Raw genomic sequence first — 25,783 nt, forward strand, 5'->3', positions numbered from 1 at the left:
AAAGGTGGAGAATTTGGAGTTCAGCCAAGTATTCATTCAGTGCAGCGGAACCAGAGAATCCCACTGGTGTGAACGGCTGGAGAATTCCAATCTCTAAGTGCAATGTTTGTTACAATCCAGTTAGGAACCAGTAACCTTTTGTTTCAAATGGATGGTATTTGAAGTCCCAGTTACCCACAAGGAGAATTGAGCCACAGGATTCCATGATTTGTAACATACAAAATAAACTACTAATTCAGAAAAGTAAAACAATCTACAAAATCTATCTTATATTCTACCGCTCAGGATTAACATGAGGTAAATATGAATTAATAAGCAAAATGTACCATACTACACATTAAATGGCAGATGCTACCAAGATAGATTCCGTGGATTTCTCAGCAACCCACTCAGACGTCAAATTGCTATGAGTCACGATACCTCATTTAAATTCTGGGTCTATCAGAAGGAATTTCAACTCTTCACTTTTGAAGATTAAACCTCTGAATTTCATCAAAAGCCAATCATGCGTCAACAACTGCTTAATGTCCAACTTTTCAATTATTCCTCCTGAGACTGTGCGCAGGATTTTATGGCCTCGTTCATTTCAAAACCATAATGTCCTGCCTGAGGCAAATGGACCTTTCCATTGTCCACCACTCGCTCACCCTATTCCTGTAACAGGTGAAGTGGTAAAATTCCAACCCATGTTTCCCAGGATTCGCAATGCTGCACTCCTGTCACTAATTACCAGAACAATTCCAGCTCTTTCGCTAGCTTCACTAAACTGGCACTGCCCCTAAATTTCTCCGAACACCAGTCTCCTGGCTGCACCAAGCTATAAATAATTTCCAGGGCTTCTCCTGGGCCCATGTGCTGCAATAATTTGTTCTGTATATTTTGAAACTCAGCCAAACTTTCCCAATTGCCCCAGTTACCAAAGAAATCTTGGGAGGTGTCAATAATGGACTCCATTGAATCTGAAACAGTGGCCTTTCAGAAAGTTTCATTTCCATTTCAAAGCAGATTTCTTTGTCAATCAATGGAATATAGTTGTCTCATCGTTTTTTTTAATGTTCAAAAGCAGAGCAATTATTTTCAAAGCTGAAGATCAGTGATATTTAGATTTTAATCCAAAACATGAGAGAAGAATCTTGTAGCACATTTTTCTACAGTTTTGAATGTGTCATGGCAATTTCTCCATTGGGACAACTACTATAATGCATGTCAAAACTTACATAATAGTAATCACATTATCTTTGTGAGACATAATCCTCTTATCAATCATTGCAGTAAAAACACATCCATCTTACAATGCAGAATTCACTGAAATTTTTTTTTGTATTTCAAAACTTGTCAATTTAACAATTTCAGGAAAAGAAATTTCATTGTCCACTTGGGAATAGATTCCCTTGTGGTTCATAGTTTCTCTGGTGTGCTGTGGTCCACGTCTCCTATCAAAACAGGACCAAAACTCCAGGAAAATAGCAGGGGAAGGGGGTGGAGGGGTGTTCTGAAATAGTCACCCCCTGCAAAGGACTGGCAAAAAATCTGCTTTGAAATGGAAATGAAACTTCAACTATTACTTCTAAAAAGGCCACCTGGTGTTTCAGTTTCAGTGGTGCCCATTATTGATACCTTCCAAGATGTCTTTGGTAGCTGGCCCCATTGGGAATGTTTGGCTGAATTTCAAAATACACAAAACAAATTATTGCAGCACACAGGCCCAGGAGAAGCCCTGGAAATTATTTATAGCTTGGTGCAGCCAGGGGACTGGTGTTCGGAGAAACCAAGTGGCAGTGCCAATTTAGTGAAGCTAGTGATCTGTGAGAGAATTGGAATTGTTCTGGTAATTAGTGACAGGAAGGCAGCATTGTGGATCCTGAGAAATATGGATCAGAATTTTACCACCTCGCCCGCCACAGGGTGGGTGTTGGTGAGTGTGCACTCGGAGATTATATATATTTTCACAATCTAATTTGCCACTCACACCATATTAATGATCCAACAGAATGGGAATGGGGTCCTGAATTCTGGAGTTGGGTCCCACTTGACATTTTTACATCCCTCCTGCCTTGTTTCCAACATAGATGAGGGCTTGAAAATTCGAGTGCCACCTATCCCACATCTGACAAAGTCTGCAGATCGACTGTCCCAGAACCCATTGAACTGGAGGGGAAGCAAACCATCTTTTATCTCAATGGGCACTCCTAGAAGCAGACCAGTATGTGTGTTTGTTTTTAGAACATTGACCATCTGAGGGGATTTACATTTTATTGAATGGGTTCAATAGGCGAGAGAACTTTTATTTCATGAAGCAGCTTTGGGCCTGAATCCCAGAATATGGTGGATGGTGGCCCTTATGGGGCTCAGCACAAGGCCCTCCAGCCCTGGGTTATCTGGCCCGCTATTGGTAATACTGGGCCCAGTACTTCAACTTTTACACCGCTTCATCGCCTTAACTTACAAACTGCAGCCCCGGAAAAATTATCTCCTTTTCTGAGGACATCATTGCTTTGCCTTTCTCAACACATGACACCATGATTTATCAACCATTTTTTAAAGTGTTATCAAATTAGTCTTCAATTATTGTCCAATTTAGGATACCTCATTTTGGTTGAAATTTTACACTGGGGTACCTGTGACATCTCGCAGGGAAAGCATAACTGAGTTTGATAGAAAGAGCTCTCACATATCATTGAATAAATGTGATGACTTCCCTCAAGGATATATTTCAATTGTTTCCATTTAAAATTATATGTAGCGGCGAATTCACAGTTATTTGCGAAAAGTTCAGCAATGGAACCTTTCAATTGTATTGTTAATCTTTCATTTGGCATAACTGGCTCCAAGCTGCTTAATAGCTCGGATAACTTAATGAGCAAAACATGACGAAGTAGCTTGGCATCATGGTTGATTCATATTATACTGTACAAACGTAAATTTTACAACAAAAGTTAACTAAATGAATTTTTCCCTCAGGTCCACCAGCTCCACCTTCACATATCCGTGTTGATGACAAAGCGGTCACCATTACCAAATCCACGATACATTTCAATTTTAATTGCAGTTGGTTCAGTGATATCAATGGAGCCATAAAGTACTTTACTGTCATAGTGTGTGAAGCAGAAGGTAAGCATTAATTGACATGGTTTGTGCCGTTAAACTAATGTTGGTGAAGATTTACATAATTCCGAGAAAGGCACAAGGCAATCTGACAAAGGCGCACTAATACACCAGGAGCAAAGATCAGGAAATCATAGAGTGCAAAAGGAGGCCATTTGGCCCATCGAGTCTGCACTAACCAGGCCCTATCCCCATTATCCCATGCATTTACTGTAGCTAGCCGCGCTGACACTAAGGGGCAATTTAACTTGGCCAATCCATCAAACCCACACATCTTTGAGACTGGAGCACCTGCAGGAAACCCATGCAGACACGTGAAGAATGTGCAAACTGCATGCAGACGGTGACCCAAGCCGGGAATCAAACCTGGGGCCCCGGTGCTGTGAGGCAGCAGTGCTAACCATTGAGCCACTGTGCCACCGCAGCCTTCTCTACATGGTTTTAACATCCAAACCTCCAGCGAGTGTCAGCCTTGCAGAAACATAGGAACCAATTAACTGTCCGCCTTCCCAGTTACTCCATTCAAATAGAGAGCTGCAGACTAATGACAGCTGAAAATACACATTTACATTGGGAATCTGGGTGAGTGATTGTAGTATAACATTGATTCCATGCAACGGGCAGGATCTTACAGTCTCACTCAGACGAGATGAAATTCTTGCCCGAGATCAATGGAGATTTCATTGTTGGCCTCTCAGCTGCTCCAATTTCGGGTGGTATGGTAGAGTTTCGGTGTTTTTATGGGTTGCTGGAGTGCTACATATTTAAGATGAAAGAATCATCCAGTAATTTTGGAACACAAATGGACCCAGATAACTCACCACCAGCAAATACATATGTGTATATAAGGATGTATATACGGGTGTAGAAAGCTGAGAAAGAGATTGTATACTGGGGGACAAAACAGCAAATCTGGAATGACACTGCAGAAAGCTTGGGATCTCTAAAGAAGCTCTGGTGACCATCCTCGTCGCCAGAGCTACACAGATAAGGGTTTTTGTTTTACTGAAGTGATATGATGCACTTTATTTAAATGTGACTATCTGCTTCTATTCCTAGATACTGAAAATAGGAAGCCAGAGAAACAGCACCCATTACCATCTTATCTGGAATACAAACAGAACAACTCGGTCCAAAACTATCAAACAAATTACTTTTCGAGCAAATGCGCAGAAAATCCTGACGGCACATTGCAAACCTTTGAAATAAAGGTTGGAGCGCAGATGGACAGGCTGGGAGGGAAATGTGGGAAGGATCAGAAGAGATTCTGCGATGGTCCTTTGAAATCCAGGACTTCATACAGGTCAGACCTCACAGTAGAACTGGCTCCTTCCTGCATGTTCTAACAAAGGTTTTCTGAAAATTTCACAACTGTGCAAAACCTAACACATGGATTACTCTTCCAGAATCAGTGTGCGTGCCTTTACTCAGCTATTTGACGAAGATATGAGCAATCCTTTGTTTTCAGACACCTTTTTCTCCCTACCTATAACCACGGAGGCAGGTAAGTTCTTGCTGATGCGAACCACTCATCATCTGAGGGGTCAAACTTATCTCTCGCGAATACAGCAGATCCCCATTAGATACTCAACACATATTGATATGGATTTTAAATCGCATGGGGAGTTGGGGGGGGGTGGGGGGGGTGGGCATGGTGGCACAGTGGTTAGCAACTGCTGCCTCACAGTGCTAGGGACCTGGGTTCAAATCCCAGCTTGGGTCACTGTCTGTGTGCACGTTCTCCCGGTGTTTGCGTGGGTTTCCTCCGAGCGCTCTGGTTTCCTCCCACAATCTGAAAGGCTGCTAGTTAGGTGCATTGTCCATGCTAAGTCCTCCCTCAGTGTACCCGAACGGGCGTCGGAGTGTGGCAACTAGGAGGATTTTCACAGTAACTACATTGCAGTGTTAATGTAAGCCTACTTGTGACAGTATTAAATAAACTTCAAGCTGTATCAAAATGGGTAACAATTTCTTTGCATCCTGCCTTTAGAACCTCTCCTGGGTGTTATAGAAGGAGCGAGTGCTGGTGTGTTCCTCATTGTTGTCCTCATTTCAGTCATGGCTATAATCGTTTGCAGGAGAAAAGTGAAGCCAGCGTGAGTACTTTGGCCGTTTTCTGACAAAGTTGGCTTTTCATGTTGATCCACTTGAATTAGTGAAGCTCCTTGTGCCTTGAACCAAGCCATGGAGATCCTCGGAGCTGCTCCTGGCTCCACTGGCTTTACATTGCTGTTCAAGCGGTGGAAATGGTAAGGGAGGCGATGGCTTAGTGGTATTATCGCTTGACTGCTAATCCAGAAACTCAGCTAATGTTCTGGGGACCCGGGTTTGAATCCTACCCCGGCAGATAGTGGAATTTGAATTCAACAAAAAAAATCTAGAATTAAGAATCTATTTATGCCCATGAATTGTCAGAAATACCCATCTGGTTCACTAATGTCCTTCAGGGAAGGAAATATGCCGTCCCTACCTGGTCTGGCCTACATGTAACACCAGATGTGCTTGAGTCTCAGCTGCCTTCAGGCAACTATAGATGGGCACTAAATTCTGGCCAGCCAGCGATACCCATGTCCCACGAGTGAATAAAAAAAACAAAATTTCCATTGCACCTCTGGCAAAGTAATGGCAACAGGGTCAGAGCAGCCATGAAGAATCTCACCTGATGAAAGAGCAGTGCTCTGAAAGCTCGTGATTGCAAATAAACCTGTTGGACTTTAACCTGAAGCTGTGAGACTTCTTACTGTGTCTACCTGAGTCCAACACCAGCGTCAAAGAATCTCTTGGCTGCAGTCGATTGCAGCATGGTAGGATTCCATGATATTAATGTTTATCTCTAACACTCTTTTAGCACAACTTGCGTCAAAATCAAATAATTATTCGAGCACCAAAGGAGGCCATTCAGCCAATTGTGTTGTAAAAGGATCAGGAACGAGAGGGCACAGGTTTAAAACGATTTGTAGACAAAGCAAACATGATGTGAGAAATAACTTTTTCATACGATGCGTGGTTGGTCTCTAGAATGCACTGCCTAGAAGTGTGGTGGAGACAGGTTCAATCAAGGCAGTTGAGAGGACATTAGATGGTTATTTGAGTGGAAATAATTGTCAGGGGAATGCCACTAAGCCATGGTGCTCATCTGGAGACCTGTGCAGACAAATGGCCTCCTACTACACAGTGACAATTCAGTGATTCAGTTTCAGGTGATCTCAAGCTTAGAGATTTGATTCGATTTATTATTGTCACATGTATTGATATATAGTGAAAAGTATTGTTTCCTGCACGCTATACAGACGAAACATACCATTCATAGCATATATGGGGGAGAAGAAAGGAGAGGATGCAGAATATAGTGTTACAGTTATAGCTAGGGTGCAGCGAAAGATCAGCTTAACATATGGTAAGTCTATTCAAAAAGTCTGATGACAGCAGGGAAGAAGCTGTTCTTGAATCAGTTAGTGCGTGATCCCAGACTTTTGTATCTCTATCCCGACGGAAGAAGGTGGAAGAGAGAACATCTGGGGTCCTTGATTATGCTGGCTGCTTTTCTAAGGCAGTGGGAAGTGTCGACAGAATTAATGGATGGGAAGCTGGTTTATGTGATGGGCTGGGCTACACTCACAAGCCTTTGTAGGTTTCTTGGTCAGAGCAGAAGCCATACCAAGCTGTGATACATGAGGAAAGGATGTAAAGTGGGAGAGGTTTGTTGGGTTAACATAATTTGTCCATTTCCTAAAAATTCTTATGTTCTCCTTTGGTGTGTTTGTGATTGTAGGAATGTTGAATCTAGACCAGTATCAAAGCCAAAAGACAGGCCGTCATCTGTTAATGTCCCTCTTATGCAGGGAAGGTAAGAACCTTCTGGTCAACAGTTTCACTGCATTAACTTTCTTTCTTCAAGTCAGGAATTTTTGATGAAAATTTGTTCACTGCAACTCCATTTTTCTTTTATTTTTCAGGCAACCTCCAACTTCCAGGTTTGTGTTGATAATACTTATCTTGGACATGTGAATCTCTTACTGAAATTTTTGATTTTGATTTGATTTATTATTGTCACATGTATTAGTATACAATGAAAAGTAATGTTTCTTGCGCACTATACAGACAAAGCATACCATAGGAAAGGAAAGAGTGCAGAATGTAGTGTTACAGTCATAGCTAGAGTGTAGAGAAAGATTAACTTAATGCGAGATAGGTCCATTCAAAAGTCTGATGGCAGCAGGGAAAAAGCTGTTCTTGAGTTGGTTGGTACGTGACCTCAGACTTTTGTATCTTTTTCCCAATGGAAGAAGGTGGAAGAGAGAATGTCCAGGGTGTGTGGGGTCCTTAATTATGCTAGCTTTGAAACTGTGGTTGTTTCTCATAAATCTACTCTTGCCAAATTCATTTCAGAGAAATTAAGGCAAGCCAGTTCGAAACTCAGTTTACCAAACTGCAAGCAGACTCCAGCTACCTCCTGTCCGAGGAGTACGAGGTGGGACAACAGCTTTTATCCATTTAGAAACATAATAAATGCATTTACACAATCTTGTTTGATGAGAGGTAAAGATGATAAGAAAACTCCCTGGGCATATCATACTGAGTTATTGCTTTCTCTTCGAAAGGATTTAAAAGACGTTGGAAGAAACCAGTCTTTTGACACAGCACTTTTACCGGAGAACAGAGGAAAAAATCGATACAATAATATTCTGCCCTGTAAGTGTAATGTTTGTCACGTCACCAACTGTTTCAGATGATGCACTTTTCAGCTAGAATTTAGTGTCAACCAAATATTTTGAGTACCGAAGTGCTGATGGTGTTGCTTGTTGATTGTTAAACTCTATTAGACTTGTTTAACCATCTGACCACTGGATTTTCTTTTTCTTGAGATGCACTGAAGTATCATGGACTACCTTCAGTGCAGAAGGAGGCCATTCGGCCCATCAAGACTGCACTGACTCTCCAACAGATCATCTTAATCAGGTCCTATCCCTGTAACTTCATACCTTTACATATGTTAATCGCCCTAACCTACATATCATGGGACACTGTAGAGCAATTTAATGTTGCCAATCCACCCAACCTGCAGATCTTTGGACTGTGGGAGGAAACCAGAGCACTCAGAGGAAACCCACGCAGACATGGGGAGAATGTGTAAACTCCACACAGCCAGGCACCCAAGGCTGGAATTGAACCTGGGTCCCTAGCGTTGTGAGGCAGCAGTGCTAACCACTGTGCCACCCTCTATGATACATTGATTATGACAGCAAGCTAGATTTTGGTGTAAAACATGCAACACCAATTATTATCAGGACAGCAATGCTGCCTCACAGTGCCAGGGACCCAGGTTCAATTCCAGCCGTGGGTCACTGTCTGTGTGGAGTTTACATATTCTCCCTGTGTCTGTGTGGGTTTCCTCCGAGTGCTCCGGTTTCCTCCCACAGTGCAGGTTAGGTTGATTGGCCATGCTCAATGGTTTCAAAAAAATGTATAGATTAGGTGGAATAGCCATGGTAAATATTTGGGGTTACAGGGATGGGGGGGGGGGGGTGGTGGTGCGGGGGGAGGGGGCAGTACCCAGGATGTTCTGTCGGAGAGTCGGTGCAGACTCAATGAGCCAAATGGTCTCCTTCTGCACTGTAGGGATTCTATGGTTCTCTGGGAGATATGAATAACAGGAGGTTGCATCAACAGCATCTAGTATCCAGAGGAGGCCAATTGGGCAATTTAGTGGTCCAGTGATTGACATATTCAGAAAATTGATAATATATCCAGAGCAGTTGATTTATTTTGGATCTGGATTATACAATTTGTTTTAAACTCTGGGTTAATATTTTTTCTCTCAATGTCAATATGACCCTGAACTCCTGCTTCCGCTGGGCAATTTAGACCATGGGTGGGTTACAGTCGCAGAAATCTCAACTATTTAGGAAGCGATGAAGGGCATGAATCTTTGGATTTTTTTACCACAGAGGATTGAGGATGCTTCAAGGCTGAGAGGCAGGTTTTGGTTTGCCAGGGTATCAGGTTCTTTTCATTCATTTGTTGGACATGGGCTTCGCTGACTGGCCAGCATTTATTGCCTATCCCTAGTCGCTTGAGGGCAATTGAGAGCCAACCACGTTGCTGTGGCTCTGGAGTCAAATGTAGGGCAGACCAGGTAAGGACGGCAGATTTCCTTCCCTACAAGGCATTAGCGAATAAGGTGGGTTTTTCCGACCATCTACAGTGGTTATCAGTAGATTCCTAATTCCAGATAGTTTTCGTTGAATTCAATTCCACCAGCTGCCATACTGGGATTTGAACCCGGTCATCAGAACAATAGCTGGATTTCTAGATTAATAATATAGTGATAATACCACTAGGCCATTCTTCCCCGTATGATATGGGAGTGGAGAGTAAGGTGGAGTTGGGAATGAAAGATCAATTTTGGCTTTTTGGGTAAATTGTTCCACTTACTGTATATGCTAAACACCTTTGTAGTTTTCAAAGCCTAAACAATATTCAGGTACAAGCCAGAGTTTGATCTTTATTCATGCTTCCACTGTCTTGTTTTGCTACTAGATGACTCAACTAGGGTGAAATTAACTTACATCGATGATGATCCCTGTTCAGACTACATCAACGCCAGTTATATACCAGTAAGCTGGACTATTGTTTCTATATACGTAGTTACTTTAAGCTGCTTAGTTGCTTTGTTGCACTTGAACGTCATTCAGATGTTAATGTTTTAGCCTTCCAGTATGTGTAAAGTAACCTGCCTTTGGGAATTTTCAGGGATGCAATTTTCGAAGGGAATACATTGCCACACAAGGTCCCTTGCCTGGCACCAAAGATGACTTCTGGAAAATGGTTTGGGAACAAAATGTTCACAATATTGTGATGGTCACACAATGCGTAGAAAAGGGAAGGGTAAGCATTCACTATTTGCATTTCTTTAGCTGTTTGCTGGTTGCAAATGATATTATATGAATGGAGCTTGTATGTACAATATGACATAAAACAGTAATGTCATGGTTATGTTACTGGACTGTTAATCCAGGGGACTAGATTAATCATTCATAAAATAGCAGTTCAGATCCCATCATGGCAGTTTTGAGAATGTTGTCAGTGGAAAAAAGAATCTGGAAATAAAAAGCTGGTATTTGTAAAAGTGACCATATAACTATGAGAAAATTTGCTACCCTTACCCAATCCAGCCCTCGTGTAACTTTGGTTCGTTACCCAGATAATTGATATTTGTCATCTGTCACTCAGTTATATCAAGTTGGCCGTGAGGTGGAGATGCTGGCGTTGGACTGGGTTGGGCACACTAAGAAGTCTCACAACAGCAGGTTAAAGTCCAACAGGTTTCTTTGGACAAAGGAGCGGTGCTCCGAAAGCTCATGATTCCAAATAAACCTGTTGGACTTTAACCTGGTGTTGTGAGGCTTCTTAAATCAAAACAGATGAGGGCTCATAGTCATTTTCTCAGTGCCGCTCGGAATCTGCAATAAATGCCAACCTTGCCAGTGCAATCCACGGGCTGAGGATAATGTTTTAAATAAAATTCCTGAAGGCTTTGAAACTTCCTGTGGTAACAGCCCACAGTTAGTGAAAACCCAAGAAAAACTGTATTCGTAGCAGATACTACCATTTGTCTGAGATTCCTGTCATAGTTACAGCAGGATATCAGGAGGAGTCCAGTGGAAACTCAGGGGGGAGCTTTGTTCAAGAATTATTCAGATCTTTACATTGCAATTGCCTATTTGTTGGGCTGCTCAAACTTAAATCTTGCTGACAGTTTGCTTTCTGTGTTCTAACCAACAGGTAAAATGTGATCATTACTGGCCCTTTGATCACGATGCTTTGTATTATGGAGATCTTATTGTCCAGATGCTGTCAGAATCTGTCTTACCAGAGTGGACAATCAGAGAATTCAAAATATGCAATGTAAGGATCCGTAAATGTCTTCTTAAAAATATTAGTTCACTGAATCGCTTTTACTTCAACCTTCCATTTCAACTGTTAGATATAAATCTATTTACGTTTCCAGTATAGAAAGCAAGATTCCAAGTTATTAAATTTCTACATATATTACATTAGGCCAGTTTATCCACAGCATTTTGTATGTAGGAGAACAAGTAATACCACTCATTTTGCACTGAAGGTGAGAGGGGAAAGTTCAAAGGAGACGTGAGAGGCTTTTTTTTACACAGAGAGTGTCTGCAATGCCTGGGGTGGTGGTGGAGGCAAATGAGGAGACAATAGCTCGTGATGTTACCGCCAGACTATTAATCCAGAAATTCAGTTTAGGTTCTGGGGACCTGGGTTCGAATCCCACCACGGTAGATAGTGGAATTTGAATTCAATGAAAAATATCTGGAATTAAGAATCTACTTATGACCATGAAACCATTGTCAATTGTCTGAAAAAACCGATCTGGTTCACTAATGTCCTTTGGGGAAGGAAATCTGCCATCCTTACCTGGTCTGGCCTACATGTGACTCCAGAGCCAGAGCAATGTGGTTGACTCTCAACTTCCCTTGGGCAACTAGGGATGGGCAATAAATGCTGGCCCAGCCAGCAACACCCATGTCCCACAAATGAATAACAAAACATACGACAGGGCTGTTTAAGATAAGCACATGAATATGCAAGGAATAGATGGATATGGACCAAGGGCAAGTGGAAGGAACTAGTTTAATTTGGCGTCATGTTGGGCACAATATTGTGAGTTGAAGAACCTGTTCCTATGCTGCAGTGTTCTATGTTCTATGTTCTATTATTTAGGAGGATCAACTTGACTGTGCGAGGATTGTTCGTCACTTTCACTACACCGTCTGGCCAGATCATGGAGTGCCAGAAACAGCTCAATCTTTAATCCAGTTTGTGCGAACAGTGAGAGATTATGTTAACAGAACGCCAAACTCTGGACCCACAGTTATACATTGCAGGTACAAATTATCAGTGGTATTTTCTGTTTCAAAACTGAATGACTAACTGCAAGGATAATACAGATAATGTGAGGTGACGGGTGCAATTTTGGACAGGCTAGCAATGGTCCTCTGGGGTCAAAGCCAAACTGAAACATGAGGCGGAATTCTCTGGCTGTGCTGGTCTAAAAGCCAGAAGTTCCCACCCCACTACCAATGGGCCTTCACATTGTCTGCAACCCACCCACCAAAACTCCCGTGGGGGGAGGGATGGGAGAATTCCGGCCAGGATTTTCATTGTAAGAAACAACAGCTTGGGATGCTCAGTCAGGGGCACAGGTGTTTTTTTTTGGCAAGAAAATACTTTATTCGTAAAATATCTAAAAGAATTTTACAAGACATTGCAACATGGTCATTACAGAACGTGGCAGTTGGAGTGGAAAGTTTTTGTCCAGCACAGGTAGTGTCAGTAACAAGCCCTCCTGTATTAGACGTATCTTATCTTGATTAAGGCTTCTTGGCAGTCATCTCCTCAACACTGGATCTCAACCCTAACCTCAAACATGTCAGAAAGGTTAGGTTAGAACTTGTGGTAATCCCAATAATCAATAGTTCCAAGTTTCCAGTTTTTATGATCTCCCTCACGATCAAAATTTAAATAGCTTTGAGTTGTGGGCTTGCACCAATAAAAATTGGACAGAAATCAGCCAGACCTAATCGTAGAATCCCGACAGTGCAGAAGGAGGCTATTCAGCCCATTGAGTCTGCGCCGACTCTCTGACTGAGTGCCTTACCCCATCCTGCTTCCCTGTCCTATATAGAAACATAGAATCCCTACACTGCAGAAGAAGGCCATCAGCCCATTGAGTCTGCACCGACTCTCTGACTGAGTGCCTTACCCAGGCCCACTCCCCCACCCTATGTAGTGGCATAGAATCCTAACAGTGCAGAAGGAGGCTATTCGGCCCATTGAGTCTGCGCTGACTCTCTGACAGAATGTCTTACCAGATCCGTAGGCCCGCTCTGTATAGAAGCATAGAATCCTTGCAGTGCAGAAGAAGGCCATTTTGGTGATAATTAGGAAAGTGTTTTGACCCTGTTAGTTTGGCCTGGATTTGAATTTGTCCTTTTTCTCAGGATGAAAAGGCAATATAGAAAATAGAAGCAGGAGTAGGCCATTCGGCCCTTCGAGCCTGCCCAGCCATCCATTTTGATCATGGCTGATTATCAAATTCAATATCCTGATCCCTCTTTCCCCCCATATTCCTTGAGCCCTTTCGCCCCCCACGGGCTATATCTAATTTCTTCTTGAAATCTGACAATTTCAAGTGCTAACATCCACTGACAGGACTACATACTGTTCCGTTTGTTTAATCCTTTGCTGCTTATGTTAGATTTTGCTTTGCTTTTCACACAGTGCTGGAGTCGGTCGGACAGGCACGTTTATCGCTTTGGACAGAATCCTTCAGCACCTGGAGAGCAAAGATTCTGTCGACATTTATGGGACAGTTTATGACCTGAGGCTGCACAGGGTTCACATGGTGCAAACTGAGGTAATATCTGCAGCACCGTGGCATGATTCTGTCACACGCGATTTAACTTTTGCAACATCTAAATGGACACCGGCGTGTTAGTTTTTAACACTTGTCTCGGTCTGTGTCGAGTGGGGTTGTCTCTGTTGTGAGGGAGGTCTCGCAGCAGGAGACCGTGGGGAGGGTTTTTATATACAGGCGTGGAATTGATAAATGATGCAAATCTAACCACAACGACAATTAATGACAGCGAAACTCACTTCTCTTGGGTCAAACTCATTCACATAATTATTCACGTCTCCAGGTTCCAGATTGAAATGTGTGAAGGAGTGCATTAATTCGCATTTGTAACCAGGAATTAATTAGGAAGTGATAAAATAGGGCGGCATTTTGGCACAGTGATTAGCACGGCTGTCTCACAGCACCAGGGACCCAGATTCAATTCCCAGCTTGGGTCACTGTCTGTTTGGAGTTCGCACATTCTCCCTGTGTCTGCGTGGGTTTCCTCCAGGTGCTCCGGTTTCTTCCCACAGTTCAAAGGTGTGCGGATTAGGTTGATTGATTGTGTTAAATTGCCCCTGAGTGTCCAGAGGTGCATAGGTTTGAAGGGTTAGCAAGGCAAGTATATGGGATTACGTGGATAGGGCCTGGGTGGGATTGTTGTCAGTGCAGACTTGATGGGCCAAATGGCTTCCCGCTGCACTGTCAGGATTCTATGTTTCTTTCTATGTTATTAAGCATCCTGATTTGCAATGATTCCCATATCTCTTGGATCTTTTCCAGCTAACGCAACAATATCTCTGCAACATTCCCACTCTGACATTAGAACTTCAAGCCATTCCCCTGCACCCTCCCACAGTCACCTTTAACCTTCCCCTCATCACCTTCTACCCTTCTTTCATCAACCTTCTGTGACCCCCCCCCTCCTCCCCAGGCCACCCACCATCACCCTTCATCAGCTGTCTGTCAACCCAGAGCTGCTCCCTCTCCCCTCAGTGGGGTGCGCAGAGACCAGGGTGCTGTTGAAATCACACCACGATTGTGCCTCAACTACTTTCTGTGGTGGTGAATTCCACAGATTCACCACCTCAGGGTGAAGAAATTCCTCCTCACCTCAATCCTAAAAGGTTTGCCCTTATCCTCAAACTGTGACCCCTTGTTTTGGAAGACAGCCAACAAGGGAGTGATCCCACTGTCCTCTGGAGTGCAGTAATCCTCAGAAACATGATATAAAGAGCAGTAATTCTCTCTCTATTTGGTATGCTTCAAGTAGCTGTGTCCCTGAATTTTCTCAAGATTGCTCCCAATCCGCTGACGAAACTTTGCCATCATCCCGTTTTCCGCAGTAATCGAGGAAATCTTTGCAGTCAGAAAATGACACATATCCCAAGGAAAGGAAAATGAAATAAAAATAAAACAGTGGCACAGTGGTTAGCACTGCTGCCTCACAGCACCAGGGACCTGGGTTCCGATTCCCAGCGTGGGGCACTGCCTGCGCAGAGTCTGCATGTTCTCCCTGTGTCTGTGTGGGTTTCCTCCGGGTGCTCTGGTTTCTTCCCTCCCACAGTCCGAAAGATGTGCTGATTAGGTGCATTGCCATGCCAAATTCTTCCTCAGTGTACCTGAACAGGCACCGGAATGTGGCAACTGGAGGATTTTCACAGTAACTTCATTGCAGTGTTAATACAAGCCTACTTGTGACAAAGGAAACTTTAAAAAGTTAACTATAAACACAAACAAGAAAATTATTCCTTCCTTATTGCTGAAATATCCATCAATACTGCTGAGTAAGTAAGGAAAGAGCAAGTTAAGGCTAGACAGGCAAAAGAGCCTTTTGTCTGGCCTTGTGTTTTAAAGAGTGAAACCTGTGAACGAGATGCAAAGTTTATTTATAATAGTGTACTTTACTAGCATTAAGGCAACATACAAACCAGCAAGCAAGTGGTCTGGTTGGCATGGTGGCACAGTGGTTAGCACTGCTGCCTCACAGCGCCAGGGACCCAAGTTCGATTCCCAGCTTGGGTCATTATCTGTGTAGAAATTTGTGCATTCTCCCCGTGTCTGTGTGGGTTTCCTCCAGGTGCTCCAGTTTTCTCCCACAGTCCAAAAGATGCGCAGGTTATGTGGATGCGAATGGAATGTTGGTCTTTATAGCGAGGGGGATAGAATATAAAAGCAGGGAGGTCTTGCTGCAACTGTACAGGGCACTGGTGAGGCCGCAACTGGAGTACTGTGTGCAGTTTTGGTCACCGCATTTGCGAAAGGATATATTGGCCTTGGAGGGAGTGCAGAGAAGGTTCACTAGGCTGATACCAGAGATGAGGGGGTTAGCTTATGAGGAGAGATTGAATAGACTGGGTCTGTACTCGTTGGAGTTTAGAAGGCTGAGGGGGGATCTTATAGAGACATATAAGATAATGAAGGAGCTAGATAGGGTAGAGGTAGAGAGATTCTTCCCGCTTAGAAAGGATAGCAGAACTAGAGGGCACTGCCTCAAAATAAGGGGGGGTGGGGGGGCGGGGGGGCGGGGTGCGCAGTTTAGATCAGAGTCGAGGAGGAACTTCTTCACTCAAAGGGTGGTGAGTCTCTGGAATTCTCTGCCCATTGAAGTGGTGGAGCCTACCTCACTGAATATATTTAAGCCACGGGTGGATAGATTTCTGATAGACAAGGGAATTAAGGGTAATGGGGAGAAAGCGGAAAAGTGGAACTGATCCACTTCAGATCAGCCATGATCTTGTTGAATGGTGGGGCAGGCTCGAAGGGCTAGATGGCCTACTCCTGCTCCTATTTCTCATGTCCATATGTTCTTATGCTTATGTTCTTTATGATTGGCCATGCTAAAATTGCCTCCTTAATGCTGGGGGCTAGCTAGGGTAAATGCATGAGGTTTGGGTATTAGGACCTGGGTGGGATTGTGGTCAGTGCAGACTCAATGGGCCAAATGGCCTCCTTCTGCTCTGTAGATTCTATGAAATGATTTAACTGGATTTTATTAAAGAAAATTCATTTCTGCCTGTACTTTTTTTCAGTGTCAGTATGCGTATTTACATTTATGCACAAGAGATATTTTGAGGAGTAGAAAGCTACGAGGTGAACAAGAAAATCCACTGTTTCCTATATATGAGAACGTCAACCCAGAGTATCACAGAGGTATGGAAATAATCCCTGCAGGTAACTTTCCCATGGAATAGCTTGCATTTGTTTATTTATAAAGCATTCAGTTATTTCCTATTTATCTGTGTTAGTATTCGAGCGTGAGCTGTTAATTATAGCACAATATGATGGACTCAATGGCCTTGAAGCTCATTTTAACCGCACATATACTAGAATCATAGAATTATAGAATACCTGTAGTGGAGAAAGAGGCCATTTGGCCCATCGAGCCTGTACTGATAATAATAGCACCCAAGCCCTCTCCCCGTAACCCCACGTATTTACCCTGCTTATCTTCTCGACACTAAGGGGCAATTTAGCATGGCTAATCACAGTAACAGGGACCCCAGGTTCAATTCAAGCCTCGGGTGACTGTCTGTGTGGAGTTGGCACATTCTCCCCATGTCTGCAGGGGTTTCCTCCAGGTACTCCTGTTTCCTCCCACACTCCAAAGGTGTGTGGGTTAGGTGGATTGCACATGCTAAATTGCCCCTTATTGCCCAAGATGTGTAGGTTAGGGGATTAGCAGGGTAAATACATGGGGTAACAGGAAGGGGCCTGGATGGGATGTTCTGTCGGAGAGTCACTGCAGATTCATAGGGCGAACAGCCTCCTTCTGCACTGTAGGGATTTTATGATTCTACAGAGGGAATGCAAATCCCCAGTTTTACAAACCTTAGGAATTGACTGAGAAAGTCGTTGAAGCTAATGATTGCAATTAATTTATTTGATTTTCTTTGTGGATTGAAGCAATATGTAGAAAAACAGGAGAGTCCCATAACCAACAGCTAAAACACATGTCTCAGTCAATTATTTCACTGGCATTTGTGAGATCTTGCTGTGTATGCATTCACTGCCCCATTTCTCACATTGTAACAATGACTACACTTCAAAAGTGGTTGTAACGCACTTTGTGGTGACTAGGGGAATTTCACAGTACCTTCATTGCAGTGTTAATGTAAGCCTTAATTGTGACAAATAAACTTTAACTATGCCCACTTGTTTTGGACTCCCCTACCCTGGGGAAAAGACCTTGGCTATTCACCTTATGATTTTATAAACATTTATAAGGTCACTCCTCATCCTCCTATGCTCCAGGGAGCAAAAGTCCCAGCCTATCCAGCCTCTCCTTATAATATTCAAACCTTCCATTTACATTTTTGAGTCTTTACTTGAAGCGTTTTTCAATAGGTTTAATCTCACGTATGCATTCCTGTAGTTAAGTTTTATTTTCTGTAACCCAGGCCTGCCTTCAATCTGTGAAAGTACTCAAATCATGGACAGACATTAAAGATTAATAGGTGATATGGTCTTCACCACTAGTTTCCTTCTCAGCATCAATGAATTAGTGACCATAACACCACCATGAGACAATGAGGAATTATACTTTGAAACATGAAGAGAATTATGAGAAATCGTCCTTTCTTTGCTGATTCTATAGATTTCCTCTTTGGACGGCACTGAAGAAAGTGGAAAAATCATCTTCTGATGTTGGGGAGCCAATGGCCAAGTGGTATTATCGCTCGGCTATTAATCCAGAAACTCAGCTAATGTTCTGGGGGTCAGGGTTCGAATCCCGCCACGGCAGATGGTGGAATTTGAAATCAATAAAAAACATCTGGAATTAAGAATCTACTGATGACTGTGCATCAATTGTTGGAAAAACCCATCTGGTTCACTAATGACCTTCAGGGAAGGAAATCTGCCTTCCTTATCTGCTCTGGCCTACATGTGACTCCAGGGCCACAGCAATGTGGTTGACTCTCACCTGCCCATGGGCAATAAATGCTGGCCCAGCCAGCGACGCCCATGTCCCATGAGTGAAGAAAAAAATCTATTCTGCAGCACTGCTAAACATGCACTAAATAAAGACCAAGTCTGGCATATCGTGGCGTGTATAATTTATTTGCTTGGTATTCCTTTTGGGTATCATTGTAATTTAATTGTATTAGAGATTATTGTATATACTTATATATTTCAAATAAATATTTCTTATACTATATATATTTTTAAAACTGGCAGATTATGTATTTTATATTACTTATTATAAAATGTATATTGTAAGTAAAAATAATAATCTGTATATATTTTTGTTTTTTTAATCACATTGTTTGATTTTTTTTAAAGAGATGAATATTCCCAATTTAATATTCCATGCTATCCAAATTGTTTTATATGAGGGAACTCAATATGTGGAAGGAAAATCAGAACTGAATGTACTTGAAAGTTGATTTGCGGACACTTTGTGTGGTTACACTGGAAAGATATTTGAGGAATAAACACTTTGAATGAACCTTTCCATCAGGCTGTGTAGGCTGTGGTTTGGTGTTTGTCAACATCAGGCCTGTACGCATCGCCATGCTTTCAGCTGTAAACCATATGGGCCGGAATTCTCCAGCCATTCACGCCGATGAGATTCTCCAGTCCCGCTGGCAGTGCATCCCCGCCCATGGGTTTCCTGCCAGTGTGGGGTGATGCCAATGGGAATTCCATTGACAGCAGCAGGTCCAGAGAATTCCATGGAGAACAAGGCGCCACCTCTCGCCCAGGGGAAGTGCATGGCTAGCAGGCCGGAGAATCTCGCCCTTGCTCTTTTGCGAGTTCAGGTCTTGGCACTATTTACTATTTGAATCTGTGAGCCATGTGTGTGACTAATTACACCAGTTCACGGCCTGTGAAAATGGGCACTACCTTTCTAAATTGAGAGAGAGAGAAAAAAGCACTGAACGTTCTATGGAGTGTCCCATTCCATCAGAAACACCCTGTAAACAAAGCGAGGACAACCAGTGAGGAAGTCACAGGTTTTATCCCCTTACTTCACCCAACTATGATGTCCGTTTTGGGAGTTTATATTGAAAAACCATTTATAAGATCCTAAGAAATAGGTGCAGGAGTTGGCTATTTGGCCCATCAAGCTTGTTCGGCCATTCAATAAAATCTGATTGTGGCCTCAGTTTCATTTTCCTGCCTATCTCCCAACTCCCTATGGATTAAAAATGTGCCTAATGCGGCCTTAAATATATTTAATGATCCACCTTCCACTGAGCTCTGCCAAAGATTGATGACCCTTGTTGAATAAATTCTTTCTCAATAAGGGCCTACCCATTTAAAACCCGAGTTCTAGTGTGCTCCACGAGGGGAGATATCCTCTGAGCAACTACCCTGCCAAACCCTCTCGGAATCTTAGCCGTTCCAGTAAGATCACCTCTGGTAATACAGAATTGAGTATTGCTGAAAGGGACATTTCTTTTTCGAAATGTTTCATCTTGCATTCATCAGGACATTCGCAAGAAAATCAACAAATTTACATTGCATGAGAAGAGAGTGCCGATCGATTGGCAAGCGGGCATTGATTGGTACACATGTTGCCATGGAGAATGCACCAGGCGGTGCCTGATAGTTAACTGCCAGCCATTGTTTGAAATTCAAATCAGGCAGCTTGACTCTGATTGGCCAGGGCAGTGTCCTAAAGAATGAACAAGTGAAGAGACATCACTTGTTTAGTTGAAACAGGTGCAATGTGTATATCTATTCTTTCTGTCTGCAAAGCACAGGGCTTTGTGTATTAATATATGTAGCTTCAAGTACAAATGCAAATGTGCCATACTGTGAGGCTGGCTGAAAATCTTAAATTGGTCATCAGCATAATTTGTAGCAGACTGAGGATTACTTAGCGAATGTTGTCCAATCGCAGAACCACATCTAATGTTTTCAGTTTTGTTGATAAATTTGATAATTTTCCTTGTATTGAATTCTTACATTGTTCTGAGAAGTGTAAGACAAAAAGCATTTTTTTCAAAAAGGGCACCTCTCATAGCCCAATATTTAGTTGAATTAGTTTTAAAGAATTGCTGATTTTCTTTTGGTCAAAAATTAATTCACAGTTTTACACCAAAGCCACCAATTCTGGCAAATGAACTGAACTTGGGGATTTCTTGTTAAACAGCAAACTAGTATATGTAATTTCCTTAAAAGTTCTATCAAGTACAGCCAAGTGTAATGTTCCGTACCACCATGTAAAATTTCTGTTTCTTAAATGCAACTTGTGTTTAAATGAGAGGTTGTGTTTGATCAAAGATGATATTGTACTTTAGATTTCGCAGTTAAATGCAAAGATTGGCACAGTGTAAGCCATTGTTAAACATTGGTTGTCATGTTCATGCGTGTCTTTAGCCAAGAGGTGGACAACAAAGCGATGGATTCCTCAATTATACATTTATTTATGTTGATCAAATCCAATGAAATCTACAGATTTTATAATATGGACTATTAAAAATCCAAGCTTAAAACAGTCTGTAGAATTTATTTCATCCCATTTTCTACTTAACGTATTTTCTACATCTCCACACCCATTTGGTTCTCTTTCAGACAGAAGACTGGAATATCACCAGCAATCATTTTCTGTGTCATCAGGGTCTTGGCATCAAGCTGATGTGACAAGTATGCTAGGTCCTCAACCATCTCCAGATACAGACTGGGGAGAAAGAGAGATCATTCTACCGAGTCTATTCGCCAAACATGGGCCTGTCAGTCAAGGCTGCTTTCAGGGCCTATAATGTTGTCCTCACACATGCCTGTTTGGTGAAGCCAGGCACCGACCCACAGGCATAAGAATGCTTGACATGTGAAGGGCTACTTTTAACCTTTGGCATTCAGTAGGTTGTTGTCAGACAGAATGCACTTATTGTCATTGTCATGAGGTCCAAGCCCATTTTTAAGCAATTTTATTGACTCGGAAGGAAATCAGTTGTTTCTATGCTGGGCAGGCAGCTGACAGTGCTCAGCAGTCATTGGGAGGTGATTGGGTAACCCTGGCTGGTGAAGGGGGTATAATCTCCACACTGTAAGCCAGTGAAAATGTCTTTTGCCAGTTTTCTCTGGACAATCTCTCCAGCCAGAGCACTCGTAACCAGTACAAATGGATGGACTGCACATAGTGACACTCAGCCCAATTTAAACCTCATACAATGCAACTCAAATCATACCTGGGAAGGCAAAGGGTCCCAGCAGCTAATCTGTCACCTCCTTTGACTTTAGGTGTGGTTCTGTACAGCTCTAGCTAGTACCTGTAGATTGCCCACTGCTGTATAATGATTTATTTCAACTTTACTTTGACCAAATTCAATGAAATCTGCAGCTTTTTAAATAATATGGACCATATTAGTCAATTATCTGTTACAAGTGGTCTTAATAGAATGACACAGAACTCACAGAGTCATAGAAATCATAGAGGTTTACAGCATGGGAATAGGCCCTTTTGGCCCAGCTTGTCCATGTCGCCCATTTCTTTAACGATCGAGCTAGTCCCAATTGTCCGCATTTGGCCCATATCCCTCCATAGCAATCTTACTCATGTGACTGTCTAAATACTTCTAAAAGAAAAAATTGTACTCGCCTCTACTGCTACCCCTGGCAGCTTGTTCCAAACACTCACCACCCTCTGTGTGAAAAAATTGTCCCTCTGAACCCTTTTGTAAGTCTCCCCTCTCAGTTTAAAGCTATGCCCTCTAGTTTTAGACTTCCCTACCTTTGGGAGAAGATATTGACTATCAAGCTGGTCTATGCCCCTCATTATTTTATAGACCTTTCGTCCCATTTTTAAGCAAAGATTGTGAGTAGTCTTGCGCTTTACCCCAAGCAGTTTTGCTCCAGCTTTCCTAACTTCTGCCTGATGTTCTTCTACCCACCAAAATGGCACAACCACCCATATAATTTGTGTCTGTCAGCCCCCTAGATACTTTAAACAGATATTGCTCTCCATCTGCTACCTATAACAACCAGTTCAATGGCGACTTAACCGTTTAGAGTTTGTGCAAACGATCACCAAAGTTTGCAAACTTCAAATTGTTTTTGGGAACATTCTGTGGCTATGACATTAGCAGGTACTCATTATCATAATAAACCTGTGGGTGCCCAGTAACAATGCTGAGAGTGGGGTAAATTGTGACTGTGTGTGATGTGGGACATGGGTGACAGTGAATCAACAGCCCATTTTACAACTTAAAAGTTTGAAAGTTTATTTATTAGTGTCAAAAGAAGGTTTATATTAGTACTGCAATAAAGTTACTGACAAAATCCCCTCGTCACCACACTCCAGTGCCTGTTTGAGTACACTAAGGGGGAATTTAGCATGGCTAATGCACCTAACCAGCACGTCTTTTGAATTGTGTGAGGAAGCTGAGTACAGGGAGAACATGCAGACTCCACACAGCAAGTGACCCAAGCCGGGAATCGAACCCAGGTGCTTGGCACTGTGAGGCAGCAGTGCTGACCACTGTGTCGCCCCCACAATCTCTATTCCAGGGAAGAAGTAAAACAAGTTGTCCATGCACAATCAGCCATTCTACTTTATCACATAAGTTTAAATTCTAGCCCTGTGAGCCAGAGGATATATCCATCATGTTCTCCCTGTGTTTGCATGAATTTCCTCCAGGTGTTTCGGTTTCCTCCCACAAGCCAGAGATGTGCGGGTTAGGTTGATTGGCCATGCTAAATTGACCCAGTGTCAGGGGGATTTGCAGGTTATGGGAATAGGGCCTGGGTGGGATTGTGGTCAGTGCGGACTTGATGGGCTGAATGGTCTCCTTCTGCACTGTAGCGATTCTATTATTCTACGCTAATAAAACAGTATTATACCATATAGGTATAGGATTCATTACCCATAAGGAGAGGGCAGGTGGCCCTGGAATATTGGCCATTGCAGCCTGATGTCTACAATGCACCTTAATCTCTCAGTGCACTGCCCCTATGTTCAACAAGGCTAAAGGAGGCTGGGAAATGTGTAAGTTATGCATAAGGCTCATTAGGACCACTGATGTCGGTGTAAGTAGTCCAGCCCAAATTGTGGCTGAAGTGTTTGGACTGGGTGGGATCAAGAACATGGAAGTGTTTGTGTAGAAAGTTGCATCTCCCCAACCTGATTCTTTTATTGGAGAGGAATATTATAGGCGGGTTTGTAGGCACCAAAACAAAAATCCCCAGTGATTGTGAATGTCTAGAATATGTCGCCTATTACAGATAACCTTTTTGAAACGCAGCTGTTTAATTGATGCCCCAAGATGACAACACTGATTGTCACTCTAATATGTAAATATGTTTCACTGGTTGCCACTGTTCATGTATTGTGTCTCAACTTTTCCTCATTTTTGCATACAGCTGGGCAAGTGTGTAATTTGTAGGAATAATATTAAAGTTTTAAAAAGGAAATGTGTAGTATCAATTCATTCCTGGTTAATTTTACCTCAAAGACTAATCATCAGAAAACTGGCACCAGGGACAGAGGATAGAGATGTTTAAAATCTTTGCCACTATTGTCAATGTTGGGCTGCTTTCAGTCCCACTCTCAGCATCAATCTTACTCTCGGTCACTCGGGACACTTGTCGAACCTCAGTTCTGACCATATCCCACCTGCTGGATACAAACCAGCTTCAACCCTGAGTGCGGTGGGGGAGGGGATGCTTTTATAGCTTGAAGTGGATTTCTAGCAGACCACCAAACAAGATGAACATCATCCCTACATCCTGATGTCCAGGCGCCATTGGTTGGCAATTGGAGATCCAGGCTATTTTATTACCAAGGTCTCATTTACATCCAGTCAGCATACTGCCTATTCGATTCAGAGGCAGCTAGGTGCTTAAAACTGACACTTGCCTGGTCTAGAAGGTGCCTGCCAAATAGCAGGGAAGGGAATATGGTACGGTCTCACAGGAGGACATCTTGGGAGAGGCTTGGCATGGGTGACGGGGAAGTGTGGATTGGGTTGCAGAGGCTGGGACTTGCCTTGTGAATTCTGCTCCTAGAAAGAGAAGTTTAGCACTGATCTGTTGTAGCATCTTCAGAACATTTTTCACTGAGGGTCAGCTGTGGCAGGCATAGTGGCACAGTGGTTAGTACTACTGCCTCATAGCACCAGGCACCCGGGTTCCATTCAGGCCTCAGGTGATTGTCTGTGTGGAGTTTGCACGTCTGCATGGGTTTCCTCTGGGTGCTCCGGTTTCCTCCCAGTCCAAAGATGTGCAGGTTAGGTTGATTGGTCATGCTAAATTGCCCCTAGTGTCAGGGAACTTGCAGGGTAAATACGTGGGGTTATAGGAATAGGGCCTGGGTGGGATTGTGGTCAGTGCAGACTTGATGGGCTGAAGGGCCTCCTTCTGCACTGTAAGGATTCTAAAATTCCACTCAGCCTGTGGTTAGGAGACCATCAAAATCCTATCAATTAAATAGGAGTGGGATACATATGTGATAAGAACATAAGAACATAAGAAATAGGAGCAGGAGTAGGCCATCTAGCCCTTCGAGCCTGCCCCGCCATTCAATAAGATCATGGCTGATCTGTCGTGGCTCAGTTCCACTTTCCCGCCCTCTCCCCATAACCCTTAATCCCCTCTCTTATCAAGAACCCATCAACCCGCTTCTTAAAAATATTTAGCGAGGCAGCCTCCACCACTTCAACGGGCAGAGAATTCCAGAGATTCACCACCCTTTGAGTGAAGAAGTTCCTCCTCAACTCCGTTCTAAACCGCCTCCCTTTTATCTTGAGGCTGTGCCCCCTAGTCCTACTGTCTTTTTTGAGCGGGAAGAGTCTCTCCACCTCTATCCTATCCATCCCATTCATCATCTTATACGTCTCAGTGAGATCTCCCCTCATTCTTCTAAACTCTAACGAGTACAAGCCTAGTTTATTCAGCCTCTCCTCATAGCTCAACCCCCTCAACTCCGGTATCAGCCTAGTAAACCTCCTCTGCACTCCCTCCAAGGCCAAAATATCCTTGCGCAGGTGCAGCGCCCAAAACTGCACACAGTACTCCAGCTGCGGCCTCACCAATGCCCTATACAGCCGCAGCAAGACCTCTCTACTTTTATATTCAATCCCCCTCGCTATGAAGGCCAGCATCCCATTCGCCTTCCTGACCACCTGCTGCACCTGCAAGCTGGGTTTTTGCGACTCATGCACAAGGACCCCGAGGTCCTTGTGATGCCATCACCCACACTCCCCACTCCTCTAGGTAGATTCCTCATCTGCTGGCAAATATAAATCAGTGTTGACATTCTCAGGCTTTTACAAATCTTCCAGCAAAGTTATTGAAACGCTTAGGAGA

At 43.1% G+C, this 25,783-nt stretch overlaps 1 protein-coding gene across 2 annotated transcripts in view; it reads left to right on the plus strand.

The window, feature by feature from the left end:
- The window catches only part of LOC145344221 (receptor-type tyrosine-protein phosphatase beta-like), a 112,925-nt gene extending 91,958 nt beyond the window's left edge, over positions 1–20,967 (plus strand). For both annotated transcript variants that reach the window (XM_080191201.1, XM_080191202.1), the window contains 15 exons: positions 2,962–3,111; positions 4,165–4,408; positions 4,512–4,609; positions 5,096–5,201; positions 6,878–6,952; positions 7,062–7,079; positions 7,495–7,576; positions 7,707–7,797; positions 9,646–9,722; positions 9,859–9,993; positions 10,891–11,013; positions 11,854–12,017; positions 13,414–13,549; positions 16,561–16,681; positions 18,126–20,967. In XM_080191201.1, coding sequence (XP_080047327.1) covers positions 2,962–3,111; positions 4,165–4,408; positions 4,512–4,609; positions 5,096–5,201; positions 6,878–6,952; positions 7,062–7,079; positions 7,495–7,576; positions 7,707–7,797; positions 9,646–9,722; positions 9,859–9,993; positions 10,891–11,013; positions 11,854–12,017; positions 13,414–13,549; positions 16,561–16,681; positions 18,126–18,148 — 1,643 coding nt within the window. In that variant the 3' untranslated portion in view covers positions 18,149–20,967. The remainder of the gene's footprint in view (positions 1–2,961; positions 3,112–4,164; positions 4,409–4,511; positions 4,610–5,095; positions 5,202–6,877; positions 6,953–7,061; positions 7,080–7,494; positions 7,577–7,706; positions 7,798–9,645; positions 9,723–9,858; positions 9,994–10,890; positions 11,014–11,853; positions 12,018–13,413; positions 13,550–16,560; positions 16,682–18,125) is intronic.
- The last annotated feature ends 4,816 nt before the right edge of the window (positions 20,968–25,783 follow it).

The sequence above is a fragment of the Carcharhinus amblyrhynchos genome, chromosome 6 (genome assembly GCF_965287045.1).
Source record: "Carcharhinus amblyrhynchos chromosome 6, sCarAmb.v2.hapA, whole genome shotgun sequence".
Classification (NCBI taxonomy): domain Eukaryota; kingdom Metazoa; phylum Chordata; class Chondrichthyes; order Carcharhiniformes; family Carcharhinidae; genus Carcharhinus; species Carcharhinus amblyrhynchos.